The sequence below is a fragment of the Bactrocera latifrons genome, unplaced genomic scaffold (genome assembly GCF_001853355.1).
Source record: "Bactrocera latifrons isolate USDA-ARS-PBARC rearing strain unplaced genomic scaffold, ASM185335v1 scaffold_74, whole genome shotgun sequence".
NCBI lineage: Eukaryota > Metazoa > Arthropoda > Insecta > Diptera > Tephritidae > Bactrocera > Bactrocera latifrons.
Window position 1 is genome coordinate 166909 of NW_017537423.1, and position 13378 is coordinate 180286.

Sequence of the window (13378 nt, forward strand, 5' to 3'; positions counted from 1 at the left end):
TTTTTAATTGTATTTTTAATTTCAAATTCTCAAGATTGTAATTAAAATTCGAAAATTTAATTTAATTCAAGTTTTTTAGTTAAAAAATGTGCAACCCTGATTGTATCTCTCAAATGCTATGTTGATAAAAATATTCTATAATATTTTTTTTTTTTGCTTTCTATATACTAATTGTGCTTAAGAATTTTAATATACGCGCTTTGTGCAGCCTCGCTTTTTCTACATCCACTTTGACGTATTCTCCGCACACTAAATGCTAAAAGCCATGTCACGCACCCCCACATTAAACATAACTGCCGTGTTTGTCTTTTATTATCCAAAATGCATCGATAATGGCACCATTTTTGTCGTCGGACACTTGCTCGAAATACAAGTGTGTGCGATTATGGGCCTTCATGCGCGTATAACCGTAGTCCTGCGAATGCGCAAAACAATAAAATGCAAACAAGTTCAATTTCATACACTACCCACCTGACTGTGAAAGGCGCTCCATTCAGGCGTATCTTTTTCGAATGGCTCACGTCCCTCTTTACAGCCGGCTGAACCCGTTATCAAATGTACGGGCGCGCATGGATTGCGATAAGGCTCGGCCAGCGAACCATTACACACTTTATAATCATAAATAGGCCAAGATCGTTCATAAGAATGCTCGTGCGCCCATATTTCTACATCGACACCCTGCTCATAGAAAAGTTCTTCCAGGCCGAACATGTGGAAAAAGGGCCAACCGACGCGCGTTAGTGTTTCTGCATGCGTGCAGTCGTCACCGTTACCATTGCTGCAGTACATTGGTCGGTGGCCATAGACAATTATCCAAGGGCGGCGCGCACGATTCTCTGGCCTATTGGCCTCTTGCAGATTATTCACCAACCATTCGTATTGAAAAACGAGTGTTTTTAGGCCGTAATTAAGAAAATAATACATTTCAGTGGAAATTCCAATAAAATGCACGGGCCCTAAATTAAAGCTGTAGAATAGATTCTCTGTGCTGCCCGGCATGCTGAAGCGTGCGCGATAGTTCGAGAAATTGCTGAAAGCATATATTTTTATAATATAATTTGTTTTCCTAACATCTTTGCTACTCACTACTTCTCTTCGTGATTGCCCGGCACCACCATGTATGGCACATAGGCCGCAATGGTTTCTACTTGACGCATAAACTCATCACCCACGCGTGCGTCATCGGTATTCATATCGTAAGCAAAATCACCGACGTGTATAATAGCATCATACATATTGCGCTGCGTGTCCTGCTGCAGACGCGCCAACGATTGCGCATTCTCATTACCCATATCACCGTACAGCGCAATAGTGGGTGACCAGTCGTCACCGGCGGGCACAGTGCGAAATTCGAAAAGCGGCGACCAACCCAATTGGCCGCCACAGTGATAGACGTACGTTTGGTTTGGCACAAGATTCAATAACGAGACCTATTTTGTTCACAATTTGAAAGCGGAAAGCGACAAAAATATATGGTTCATCAAATGCAAACAAATTATACACAAGACAACAAAAACAATGCAATGTAAAGCAGCTGAGTAAGTGACGCTAAACGCGCTCATGCGCGCAAGGTCACACAAAGTGAACCAACTGCAGCGCTTACACTACGCTCATCTACTTTGATAGCAAATGTTTGGAACAGCAAATAGCAAAAATGTTAGTAGTAACTTTACCCTGTGTATGTATTGTGACTTTTTCTTATCCCCACCATCCACAAATTGCTGGGATGTGCCATTGGCGCGTTGCGTAAAGCCAATGAAACCGTATTCGACAATGGATTCGATGGCATCGTCGCGTGTGGACCAAGTTACCACAACATCATTAGACTTTTCTGTAAATACAGTAGTGCAAACAGAGAAGGCATGATTGCTTGTGCAACAATGAAATTGGAAAATATTGATTGTGTTAATAAAAATTTACGAATTTCTATAATTCAAAACATACATTTCTTTTAATTATCATTTACTTGCATTTTATTGAATAAAGTAAACGGGTAACGTTAGCTTTTTACATGCATATTGCATTTGTTATATTATATTGCATTGTTCCTTTTAAATGTTGGTCATTGCTATTGTTTTCTTATCTATTTTTGCACTCAAATAGTAAATAGAGGCCCGCCATATGGCATACGCCCGCTTATCAGCCACATAGCGTAAGCAATAACATACGCTTCAAATTGCGAATTTGCGTCAAGTGTAAGTAATCTTTGAAAAAATTGGGTTACAAACATCATTTCATATTCCTGATGTGAATGATGTGTATAATATTTCTTTATGAGTAATATAATGATTTCATTTTGCTGAATTGCAAAGTTTTCAAAAAAGTAAATGCACTATTTTTAAATTCAGATTTTCCTTATGATCACCTAGTGATAAGACTGATGATGATGATCAACATACATTATCGTATATAACTTAAAAGATACACTCGGCGCATCTTGTCCTGTAACTGTTGAAATTGCTTCACTTATGATGCTTTGTTAAAGAAACAAAAAATTACTACAATTACTATAATTACACAGAAAATTGCTTATGAAAAATACCAACACATCAAAATAAAAGCACCGCAAAATAGTACACTGTGTTTATCTCTTCTAAACAATACAAAAAATCGCGTGAATAAACTCGCTTAAAATTGTTATCACAGGTGGAAAGTTAAATAAATGCAACGGAATAATTGAAAAGGTGAATACCTAGCTTAATTAAACAAAAATTATTTTATATAACAGTATTTTTACATATGTATGTGAAACACTTGTAAATAATGAGTCATTACTGCAATTTTCCATAATTAATTTACCTTATATATACATATTTAAATTATTATTAAAATCCCAACTTATTAAGAATATCCCAGAAAAATATGACATACATACATACATATGTATGTACACATATATGTACAATACAATATATTTATTTCCACATTATTTTACCTTTATCCTAACATAATTGTTATGTTTACACTTACCACCAAAGGCCAAATGCACTTGTTCCGGCTGATAGTGGTATACTTTGCCCACATTATCTGAAATCGCATTTTTCTTCTCCAGCTTTTGCGCAATAGCACTCGCTAGTAAAGCGAATAAGACGTATGGAAACGAATGCATTGCGTTCTATAATTTAGGATAGCAGTGCAGAAAGTTAATTTGTTTGCGCACTATATATTATATATTCTGAATAAAATTTCGCTAACAAAAATTCCACAGAAAGCACAACTAAACTATTTCAAATCCAATAGCGAAATCAAATCACATAAACATACGAGAACAAATGACAGTCATAATAAAAGTCAACTGTCACGCAATGTTGTACTTTTATTTGTTTCAATGTTACGTTACTTAAGTACCTTAAGCAAACGTAATAAATTGCAAACATATATAAATGCAGTTACATTTATTTATACATATACACATTAATAAACATATGTTTAAATCAATTGATATTTGATTTTAGATAAATTTTCGATGTAGACGCTCCAAAGACTCAATAATACCAGTATTATGCTTTGCTGAGGTCTCCAACAGTTCCCATTCATATTTTAATCCTACTAATTTTAGACCATCTACTATTTCTGCTGCACTTAATTTGTCATCCATATCCTGCTTATTCGCCAAAACCAATAGGAACAATTCTTCTGGTATAATAGCCTTTTGAAGTGTTTCGTGCAGCTCTTTTGACGCCAGTTCTAACCGCTTTTTTCCAGCTGCTGCGTCCACTACGAATATTATACCATTCGTATTTTCAGTTAGAAAGTGCTTCCATAATGGCCTTAATCTACATTGACCTCCAAGATCCCACAAAAAGAAGCTCAAACCCTTATATCTTACTTCTTCTACATTAAAACCGATTGTTGGTTGAGATAAAGTAAAATTTCTACCTAATAAGCTGTTGAAAATTGCAGTTTTTCCAGCGTCATTTAATCCCAATAGATAAATTTGAGTTGGGTGTTCCATTTTCGGCAAATTTGATGTTGACACCATTGTTAAAATATATAATAAATTGAACAAACACAGGATTTTGCTTTTACTTAGCATTTTTCGAGTCTAAATGCATAAATCATAATATACTTATACTTAAAGAAATCAGTATCGGCGTCCAAGTCATGAAAGTCATGTGCAGTGGAATTTTATATAGCGTATAGATAGGTTGTTATATTTTATGGCAAACTTGTCACTTTTGACATTAGTCTGCTAAGTTAACAGAGCGTTAATTTTACGGATTGTAAAATATTTTATAGCGTATAATTGAAATAAGCTTGGTATGAATAATAACAATAACATTAATGGAAGCACTCGAAATCAAGTAATAGCTTTTATATGTATGAAAACTAATATAATATAATAATGAAATCAATGGCAACGGACTTAAAATGTATCAATTAGAAAACCAGTGGTTTCCAAAATTCCTGTCAAAACTTTTGTTTTGGTTTTTAGGGAAAACAATAGAATAGCTTCCCAGAATTGCTTTTTTGATTTTATTTATAAATAACTCTTCATTGATTTTGATATTATTTATACGCGACTATATATTTTAAACATGAGCAGCAATACCAGCAGCGTGCGGGCATTACCACAATCGAAGGAAGCACTATTGAAATCATATAACACACGTCTTAAGGAGGATGTACGTAGCATGCTGGAGAATTTCGAAGGTAAAACGGATGTGAAACTCAAATTTGCACACAATTAAAACAGTTTATTTGATAATGTTGCACTAAGTCTCTTGCCCCGGTTATGCGTAAGCATTTGCTGTAATTGTTGTAGGCCGTCGCTTAATCCCATACCATTGATGGCGCAACACTCTTGAATGGCCCACTGTTGTGTTAATGTCTGCAACTGCAGTATTGTGACCAACTGTTCAGCTCCCAGTGCGCCCGGCAAATCTTGTTTATTAGCATATAAAAGGTAGACAGCTTCGGTCAGTTCGGGGCGACACCACAACCAACGTAGCTCATCCATAGCTCGTGGCAAGCGACGCATATCCGTTGCGTCAATCACAAAGATAATTGCACGCGTATTATGATTATAATGTTGCCACAATGTACGTGTACGTGGTCGATCGCCACTAACGTCCCAAATATTTAACAACATTTTACCACAACGCACATTTTCCACATTGAAGCCAACGGTAGGCACCGGCTCAACGTTCCGTTCCAATTTCAATTGATATAGAATGGTTGTTTTGCCAGCATTATCCAATCCTAGCATACCAACACGCAATTCCGGTTCAGTTTTTGGAAGCCAACGTGCAAATAAATGCGTTAAACGACCACCCATTTGATGGTTATTGCAGAGAAGTCCGGCGTTGAATAATTATGCCAGCAAACTGTGCAATGACTTGTGAATGCGAAACAAGTGTTATTTTAAACAACTGTGTTTAGGTTGATACATTACACCAATAAACAGCTGTTGCAAAAGCCATATATATGTATACTGTAGTATATGGTAAGATGGAATGTTATTGATATATTACTGTAATGGAGCTTATACTCGTTACAACTTCATCAATTTTACATTGATAAAACTGCCAATTTTTTTTTTTTCTTTCAGAGATCATCAAATTAGCACGCGGAGAAGGCGATTCTCAAATTTCTAAAACGACACAATGTGAGCAAGACACTTATGAAATGCAAGTGCGCGCTGCAAATATCGGTAAGCACGAAACCATATTACCATAATTAAGTAACAGTACACAAAACTAAAAATTAATTAACACGATAATTTAAATAATTTTTGTTATAATTACTACTTTCTTGCTTTCAGTACGCGCCGGAGAGTCACTCATGAAACTTGTATCAGATATTAAACAGTATTTAATATTAAACGATTTTCACTCCGTCAACGAGGCGATTACCAACAACTCACAATTATTCCGTTCGAAACAAATGGAATGCGATAAGAAACTTATGAAATTGCGCGATGAAATGGCTATGGATTTGTATGATCTCGAAGAGGAATATTATACTAGCATATTTAAATGAAAATAAAATAATATTTAAGTGCATAATAAAAATTTTTATTAATTAACATACAAAAATATTAAATGGAAAAATATCAACAATATTAACTACCCAACTATGACTCGTCATTGCTTTCATCGTCCACATATTCGAAATTTTGTTTGCGTATGCAGTAATGTGCTGGTGTGTCTTTGTTGGGGCTAATCTTTTCTGGTGGCAATGGTTTGCCGGAATCAGCCGGACGCAATCTGCTGTATACAATTATTTTTTTATATTTGGTTATTATGTGCTTTTCTATATTAACTTCGTTTTCACCTTTTTTTCGGAAAACGTGCCCCGCCAGGTACACTGCAAAATCCACGCAAATATTCGGGTAGACTTGGAGGTTCCATAGTGCCATATGTTATACCGAATATGTGCGCTGGATATATAGCAGAAGCGAGCACTTTTAAATTGAAGGGACTCGGCAAAGGCGAATAATGTATTTCGAAATAGTTATTCGATTTATCTTTTTTGCGTTTATCCATAGTTAACTTAACAGTAACTAATACTTCGGAATTATGACAGCTGTAATTAAGGAGAATTACTTAATAATCTTTTTTGAATTACAACAAATATACTGTTTAGCGCACTCCTCCTTATTTGGCGCATGCTCAACGAATATGCGTGCCATTTCAGGGTCCATCTGGAAGTGCTCCAGGCACAAAAAATGTCCATTGTAATTAAGGAAAGCGTCATTGAGATGAACTAAACCACGCAGCTGGTTTCCCAACTCAGCTACAAATTCTTCGCTACCAAAAGGCTCCACCAGCAGTTGTATTTTGATAAGTACTTTGCTTTTACTAAAAAATACTAATACACATTTTAAATTTTAAGTATAGCTGGGATTAAATCGATAGATATATTTACTGTAGCAATCGGTCCAATTCATCTATGATGTCATTCAACTCATTGGGGTTACATGGGATTAGTGCACGCTTTAAGTCCATGTATAATTTGTCAACACCAGTGCCTATACACGACACGAACACATCGTTCAGTAAAATTTGGCGTAAAAAAACACATGCGCCAGCATACAAGTGTGTAATTTTTCCCTCTACAAAGGCATGGCATATAAACTGATATTGTTATAAATCACAAAATAAAGCAGTGTTTCATCAAATAAAAACCTTTCTGTATGAGCACCATCATATTGCGCGTTGCTGAAGCCTCTTCAAACACAAAAGCTTTAACGCGCTTTTCATCACTTAGATGCAGGATATGTGGATTTTTTGTAGGATCCAAGTAGACGAAGTTATCGTCTGTTAGTATCTACATGATTAATAATTATACAAAGGTTCAGAAAATACGCGAAAATGTGATAAATCTGTGCAGACCTCCTCTTTATTTGTGTTGAAATGGATCTTCATTCGCCAAGCAATCGCTTTGCTTGTATAAATTTTAGGCACTCTTTTCGGCAGTAACAGTTGATTTAAACCATAGAGACGTGTAATAAACACTTTCTGTGTAGGCTTTAAGTAAATGCATTATTAAATTGGAATTGTATATGTATTACATACATATAAAAGTACTAGTACTCACGTTATAGATTTTTGGCATATCATCAAATAGAAAGTCCTCGCCAAATTCAAGAAATTTCATATTTATGGAATTGTATATAATCTATTTAACTCATTTAAATAAAACAACTAGACAATAAACGATTTGCAATTGCCCGCCTAGATCAGACCAGAGAACGTAAAACATGTTGCAGCTGTTTTGGAAATACGTTCTCTGTCATAACTCAAACAGTTTGAAAAACAGTGTACGCATATAACTTAGAATAAATAAATTGTATTTTAATTCACTTTATTTATTTATATACCGCACGCTTCAAAGAAATATTAGTAATAAATAAATACTATCGCTTTTAAATATAGGCTAAATAATATTTTTGTTTTCATTGTAATGACAAGTCATTGCGAGTGCTTCAATTGTAAGAAGAAGAATCCTCCTAATGGCACTCGTTAATCTCAGCTGGTTGGTGTTTTTATATTGAATCGTTTAATAAATAAATTGTCTTGAATAAAAGTTTATTGTTAATAAAGTAAAAATAATAAATTGTTGTAGATTGTTATTCTACCATTAACAATTACGAAATCAATAATGAACTTCCTGCGGAAAACCATCAGTGTTACGAAACAGTTGTCACAAAAAGGTTTGTGGATAACACATGGGCTTTTTGTTGCAAAATATTAGTTTTAATCATATTAATTAAACACGAATTCTGCTTTTTCTTTAGTGCTCACTGGCAACATATTGCAGTCTATCCAAAGTGGCTGCCTATTCGAGCCGACCTATCGTATGGCGTCCTTAAACCAAATGCACCGAACTGGTCCACATTATAAAACGCGTCCGCCACGACAACCACTTGATGGCAAACCTTTCGCGAAAGGTGTTGTCCTTAAGACACTCATCAAAAAACCAAAGAAACCTAATTCCGCTAATCGGAAATGCGTGCTCGTGCGCTTATCTACCGGTAAAGAAATGCTCGCTTATATACCCGGTGAGGGACACAACTTACAAGAGCATAACATTGTGTTATGCCGTGTAGGCCGGTGTCAAGATGTGCCTGGCGTGAAATTGAAATGCGTACGCGGCGTATATGATTTGGCGCACGTTATCAAAAAGTGAAGAAAAGTGGTGGAACCTATTTTCTTTACTTTCCTTTTAAATGTTACGATATTTATATGAAATGATAAAATATCCTTTGACAAAATAAACATGGTCACACTTCTTGTAAAAATATGTATATAAACGTATATTTTATGTATCTTCAACCCTTTTGTCTACCAATATATGCTCAATGGATGAGTTAGCGTTTTTCGCGTATCACTATTTTCCTTTTATTGTTTACCTATTTTCCTTAGGCGGCTGCTTTTTTCGTAGGGGTAAATCACTATTTACGTATGGCGTGCGTTGATTTTAATTTTCGAGGGATTTATTTACCGCGCGTGCCAAGCATGCGATCCAGTTGATGGGGATGGAGGATTGAGCGGCAATTAAAACGATGATGGGGCATATTTTTGAATTGGACTCTAAATAAAATAATTATAGTGCTAACGAAGCGAAAAAAGCATATTGTGTTCAATAAATGCTGAATGCCATGAACTTAGGACACAGCATCCTTCGGAATGTATGAAAATTCAAGAATTTTATGTTAGTCACAACGACCATGTTAACTTAAAACTATATTTTATCAACAAAATCATCATAAACTTATGTTTACTAGCTCCTACAAATTTCGGGCACACCTGCAATAAATTATCACCTTTTCAATTATTATCATTTCAATATGAATCGCTGGCGATATTCGTTGTGACCATTTAATGTCTAACGTTAATCCATACTTTTCCTGCAACCACAACGTACATACGTATACATTTACGCATTATGTATTTTTTGTACGGTTGGAGATTATTGACCATTGGTTACCGTACTGACGTTCAGTACTGTTTCGCATTGTTTGTCTGACCTTTTGTGCACAAATGTTGCAATGACAAGCGGAAAAAGGGCCAACTGATTAAAATCTTTTGTGGGTAGGTGTGTAGTATTATATATATGTACAAATTTATATTGTAAAGGAATATATGCGTACTTACATACAATATTATAGATTTATATGTGGCTGACGGCTAGAGATGCAACTGCTTCATAAATTGCAAATTTTGGAAAGTGGACACTGCAAATTGATTCCAAAACACTAGAACACACTTCTACTTTTTAGCACATTTAGCAATAACTACAACTAATGTTAATTGAAACACAAGAAACATATATTTCCGTTTTTGATATCCGCTTAATTGCTTTGCACTGTTTCCGCTGCTTAACTGAATATTCTACAATTTTGGTTACGGATGTGCGATAACCGATTGTTCTTGTCTTTTGTCGATTAGTAATTAACAAGACTAATGTTACAGAAATTATATATTATGTGCTAGTATCATTTCTATTACTTTTATTATATATGTATGTGTATATTAATTAGTTGACGCTATATAGTCACCTACGTACATACATATGTACAGCTTGCTCTTCTGAGAATACAAAGATCGATCAGTTTTGCGATTAAATCTGTACAAAATCAATTCTACTGTAATATTTGTAGGCACGAATTCGTCAAAATAGTGACATATGGCGGATTACTTACATATATATTTTTGTCAATATTCTATATATAAAAAATAGTAATAGTTTCGGCATGTTGCTCACACAATTTACCACCTGCCGTTTTAGGGTGTTTTTTTGACGCATTTGTGCATACCACAAGAAATTGTAACCCGTTGTTGGCCACGCGTATGCCACAGGTCTTTTTTCATTGAAACCAAACAAGAAATTTGTATTTTTCGACGTTACACTTTTGCACGTAAGTACTTATTCGATTAAGAGTTTGATTATGAAATCCTAAACTTTTGTTTTACTTTTCCAATTTGTGTTAAAAATAATCCTATTTATTGCAATTATTATGAAATAACATATGCACTTGTTAATTTTATAACGTATTCTTTGGTACCCAATTTGAATAACGTTTAAAACATCAATTATCGATATACACCACATCACTAATGCCGAGTGACCGGAACTAGTTTTCGTTCGTTGAAATGTGCTTTCAAGTGTTCGTCGTGTAGCACAATTTAATAATTGAATTTCGGGTGTTTAAACAACAGTTTATGTGAAATAGTTTAAAAAAGTGTAGAGTTTAGTAATTTATGCAACTTTTGTTGCTATTTGCGGTAATGTAAATGAATGTAGTGTCGTGTAATGTGATAGTGAAAATCTCGTGCTAGTGGGTGGTGGTGAGGTGTGTTTCAAATGTGAAAAGTGTTATATAAAGTGCATATATAGTTATAAAATAGTGCTTTCTTCAAAAAGTGGCCTCATTGCATTTGCAAATGCATGAAATAATCATCAAAAATCTTTAATTAATAAAATACGAAGCGTATAAAAAGATGCTTGCATTTTGGCAAGCTAAATGTGTTCGCAAAATGGCGGTGCTCGTGTATTTGCAAGCAAACGGTTACAGCAGCAACAATCACGGAAAGTTTCAAAGCCACTTAACGTAAGTATGCAAATTGGCAATATGGCTGCAAAATTTAGCAATTTCACAAGCAACGTATTAATTTACCATGTTTATTATTTAAAGCTCTAATATTGATGCATGCATTTATCAATTGCTTTTGAAATGTGATAATTTCACAAGCAATGTATTTATTTATATTAAAGCTTGAAAATAGATATATGTATATGTATAAGTGCAAAGGTTTATAAATAACAATAAAAAATAAGAAAATAAAAATAATAATAAATAATAGAAAATAATATCAATTAAAATAACAATGAAACTTAATACTACTATTGTAATTTTTAAATTTTTATTTAGCAATACATTTATTAAGCTTCTACTTTTACTAATAAGGCGTAATTATGTATGCGGAAAATTCTACGTTTGAAATATACATATCCGGTTTACAGAATTTACTTACAAGTTGCAAAATATTTAGACAAAATAGATACACATTTGTCATATCAAAGGCAAATCTTTACGCCACAATAAATAAGGTATCATCTGCACAACGTCTCGACTTCTTTATGGAGTTATAACTTGTTGTCGTACACATTGTACATTTTGCCTTCATTATGGTATTATTTACAGTCATTATTTTGTGGCCTTTTTTTCTTTGCTCGATACTCTCTCTTTATGCTTGCCGCACAATTTGCGGATTACCGCATTCATAGATTTGGTTTGAGAGCAATGTTTCAACGTTTGCAGACAAATGTGTATTGTTAGGCAGTCATGCGCAACAGTAAGGAAATTATTTCTTGGCTCAAGACAATTTTTTGCTTTGAAATTCGTACTTTTTGTTTTGCTGTGTTTTGTTTTGGAAGCATCACTTGACCTAACCGAGGATTTGAAGTTATAAACCACAAAGTGGTTAATTGGCATTTCGTCGGCTTTAAGCTACAAAATACTTGCTAATGAGGTACGGAGTTATGAATGGACATACATATATGGTAGATGAGTGGTGTACAGGATGTACTTATACAAATGTAAGAAAATGTTTCCGGTGTTTGAAAAGAAGAGATTTAAAAATTGTATATTTAAGTAATATTTTAAGACAGAAGACGTTGATTTTTAAAAGAATATTATTATTTGCATTAGATATAGACTATGCAAAGAAAAATTAGGACTTTGGTTATATCGAAGCTATAATACCCTTCACAAATAAAAAAGTTTCCATACCAATACTAGATTTTGATTACTTAGTTTGTATGGCAACTACATATATGCTATAGTAGTCCGAACTCGGCGGTTTCGACATTTATTTAGCGTGTATAGCAAAAACTGTAGAACTAGTGGGCGTATATACAGATGCTGGTCATTTATATATGTATATACAGATGCTGGTCATTTAGTATATGGTCACCACTGTGGTTCGTCATTCATGGTATTCAGCCACAAACATTTCTCCCACCCTCGAAACTAGCCGAAGGGTATATCTGGCAGTATGTATACATGTTTAATTACAAAGCTGGCCAGAACCGCACTCTACACTTAATAAATTAGTGAACCCATGCACAGTTGACCTTATGTTCAAACCTACAAGGGTAGGAAAATTTAAGCCGCTTGGAATGTAAACTAAAGTAATGACAAAATCAATATATAATACTTGCATTAAATTGACGGCGTTTGTAAGGAATGTAGTGGATAGCTATGACATTAAGAAACGTAACCCTTTGCAAAATACGACTTCTTTAATTTACACAACGTCGAACTTTTGCAGTAACAATGCGAGGTACAAAGCTTAATGACCTTTTAGACACAGCTGGCCAAATTTCGCATCAGAAAGTGACCATTAAAAGTGTATATTTTGCTTGGATTACATCGAAAACAAAAAAAATCTTTCTTTTCAACTCGTAAAGAAGTTTCATTAAATAACGTATAGGGGTTGCATGACGCTTACGCCATCGCGCTCTATTAAATGTTCTAATTTTGTGAAATTCACTTTCAATCTTTCTTACTTCGCGCTGATTGGCTGTTTGTTGTTGTTTATGCTTAGGAAGACGTTAAGGGAGGAATTGTTGTGTGTTTACGCATAATTGGCCATCCTGTCTGGATATGACGTCGGATATATTTTGTAAGATTGTTATGTAAAAATGGCGTCATATGCGGTAAGAATGTTAGGATAGTTAAATGGGGTTCATATTGATTTTTATGTACATATGTACATATACATATGTGAGTCTGCCGAAATTAGTAGTCAATACATTAAAATTATACAGCTTACTGCCTGCCATAGACATTTTCGTTTTGGGATTATTCTCTTTTAAGTCCTTCGTGAGTTATAGCGTCGCAAACATGGAGCAAAATAAAGAGAAA

General features: G+C 34.5%; 5 protein-coding genes across 7 annotated transcripts in view; 2 read left to right on the top strand and 3 right to left on the bottom strand.

Moving 5' to 3' along the window:
• The window catches only part of LOC108976276 (acid phosphatase type 7-like), a 9070-nt gene extending 5803 nt beyond the window's left edge, over window positions 1-3267 (bottom strand). Inside the window, exons 1-5 of one of the 2 annotated variants that reach the window (XM_018945258.1) lie at window positions 2971-3267; window positions 1674-1831; window positions 1087-1430; window positions 472-1030; window positions 59-415 (exon numbers count right to left, since the gene is read on the bottom strand). In XM_018945258.1, coding sequence (XP_018800803.1) covers window positions 284-415; window positions 472-1030; window positions 1087-1430; window positions 1674-1831; window positions 2971-3109 — 1332 coding nt within the window. In that variant the 5' untranslated portion in view covers window positions 3110-3267 and the 3' untranslated portion in view covers window positions 59-283. Of the gene's footprint in view, window positions 1-58; window positions 416-471; window positions 1031-1086; window positions 1431-1673; window positions 1832-2970 lie in introns of those variants that run through there. The other variant, XM_018945257.1, reaches the window with a different exon arrangement.
• Window positions 3268-4398: 1131 nt separating this feature from the next.
• LOC108976238 (mediator of RNA polymerase II transcription subunit 22) lies at window positions 4399-6044 on the top strand. The gene is made up of 3 exons (XM_018945192.1): window positions 4399-4653; window positions 5552-5653; window positions 5765-6044. Exons 1-3 carry the CDS (start codon window positions 4539-4541, stop codon window positions 5980-5982), a joined length of 435 nt encoding a protein of 144 aa, XP_018800737.1. The 5' UTR covers window positions 4399-4538; the 3' UTR covers window positions 5983-6044.
• LOC108976237 (ADP-ribosylation factor 1-like) lies at window positions 4663-5545 on the bottom strand. Its single transcript, XM_018945191.1, has one exon. The coding sequence runs from the start codon at window positions 5276-5278 to the stop codon at window positions 4688-4690; it is 591 nt and encodes a 196-aa protein (XP_018800736.1). The 5' UTR covers window positions 5279-5545; the 3' UTR covers window positions 4663-4687.
• LOC108976236 lies at window positions 5996-7673 on the bottom strand. Of its 2 annotated transcripts, none has more exons than XM_018945190.1 (7): window positions 7543-7673; window positions 7338-7472; window positions 7131-7272; window positions 6871-7057; window positions 6582-6803; window positions 6277-6528; window positions 5996-6209 (listed from the first exon to the last, which is right to left on the bottom strand). In XM_018945190.1, exons 1-7 carry the CDS (start codon window positions 7600-7602, stop codon window positions 6077-6079), a joined length of 1131 nt encoding a protein of 376 aa, XP_018800735.1. In that variant the 5' UTR covers window positions 7603-7673; the 3' UTR covers window positions 5996-6076. The 2 variants fall into 2 exon arrangements, with proteins under 2 accessions (XP_018800735.1, XP_018800734.1); XM_018945189.1 differs by having other exon boundaries at window positions 5996-6212.
• Window positions 7674-7950: 277 nt separating this feature from the next.
• Window positions 7951-8819, top strand: LOC108976247 (40S ribosomal protein S12, mitochondrial). The gene is made up of 2 exons (XM_018945200.1): window positions 7951-8158; window positions 8243-8819. Exons 1-2 carry the CDS (start codon window positions 8107-8109, stop codon window positions 8632-8634), a joined length of 444 nt encoding a protein of 147 aa, XP_018800745.1. The 5' UTR covers window positions 7951-8106; the 3' UTR covers window positions 8635-8819.
• The last annotated feature ends 4559 nt before the right edge of the window (window positions 8820-13378 follow it).

What these genes read in the sequence shown, in the direction of transcription:
- LOC108976247 (XM_018945200.1), top strand. Translation starts at nt 8,107, where the DNA reads ATGAACTTCCTGCGGAAAACCATCAGTGTTACGAAACAGTTGTCACAA. An exon ending in GAAACAGTTGTCACAAAAAG is followed by an intron (nt 8,159 to 8,242) that starts GTTTGTGGATAA and finishes CTTTTTCTTTAG; the next exon opens with TGCTCACTGGCAACATATTG.
- LOC108976236 (XM_018945189.1), bottom strand. Translation starts at nt 7,602, where the DNA reads ATGAAATTTCTTGAATTTGGCGAGGACTTTCTATTTGATGATATGCCA. An exon ending in GAATTGGACCGATTGCTACA is followed by an intron (nt 6,804 to 6,870) that starts GTAAATATATCT and finishes AGTATTTTTTAG; the next exon opens with TAAAAGCAAAGTACTTATCA. An exon ending in GCACGTTTTCCGAAAAAAAG is followed by an intron (nt 6,213 to 6,276) that starts GTGAAAACGAAG and finishes AATTGTATACAG; the next exon opens with CAGATTGCGTCCGGCTGATT.
- LOC108976238 (XM_018945192.1), top strand. Translation starts at nt 4,539, where the DNA reads ATGAGCAGCAATACCAGCAGCGTGCGGGCATTACCACAATCGAAGGAA. An exon ending in CATGCTGGAGAATTTCGAAG is followed by an intron (nt 4,654 to 5,551) that starts GTAAAACGGATG and finishes TTTTTCTTTCAG; the next exon opens with AGATCATCAAATTAGCACGC. An exon ending in AGTGCGCGCTGCAAATATCG is followed by an intron (nt 5,654 to 5,764) that starts GTAAGCACGAAA and finishes TCTTGCTTTCAG; the next exon opens with TACGCGCCGGAGAGTCACTC.
- LOC108976237 (XM_018945191.1), bottom strand. Translation starts at nt 5,278, where the DNA reads ATGGGTGGTCGTTTAACGCATTTATTTGCACGTTGGCTTCCAAAAACT.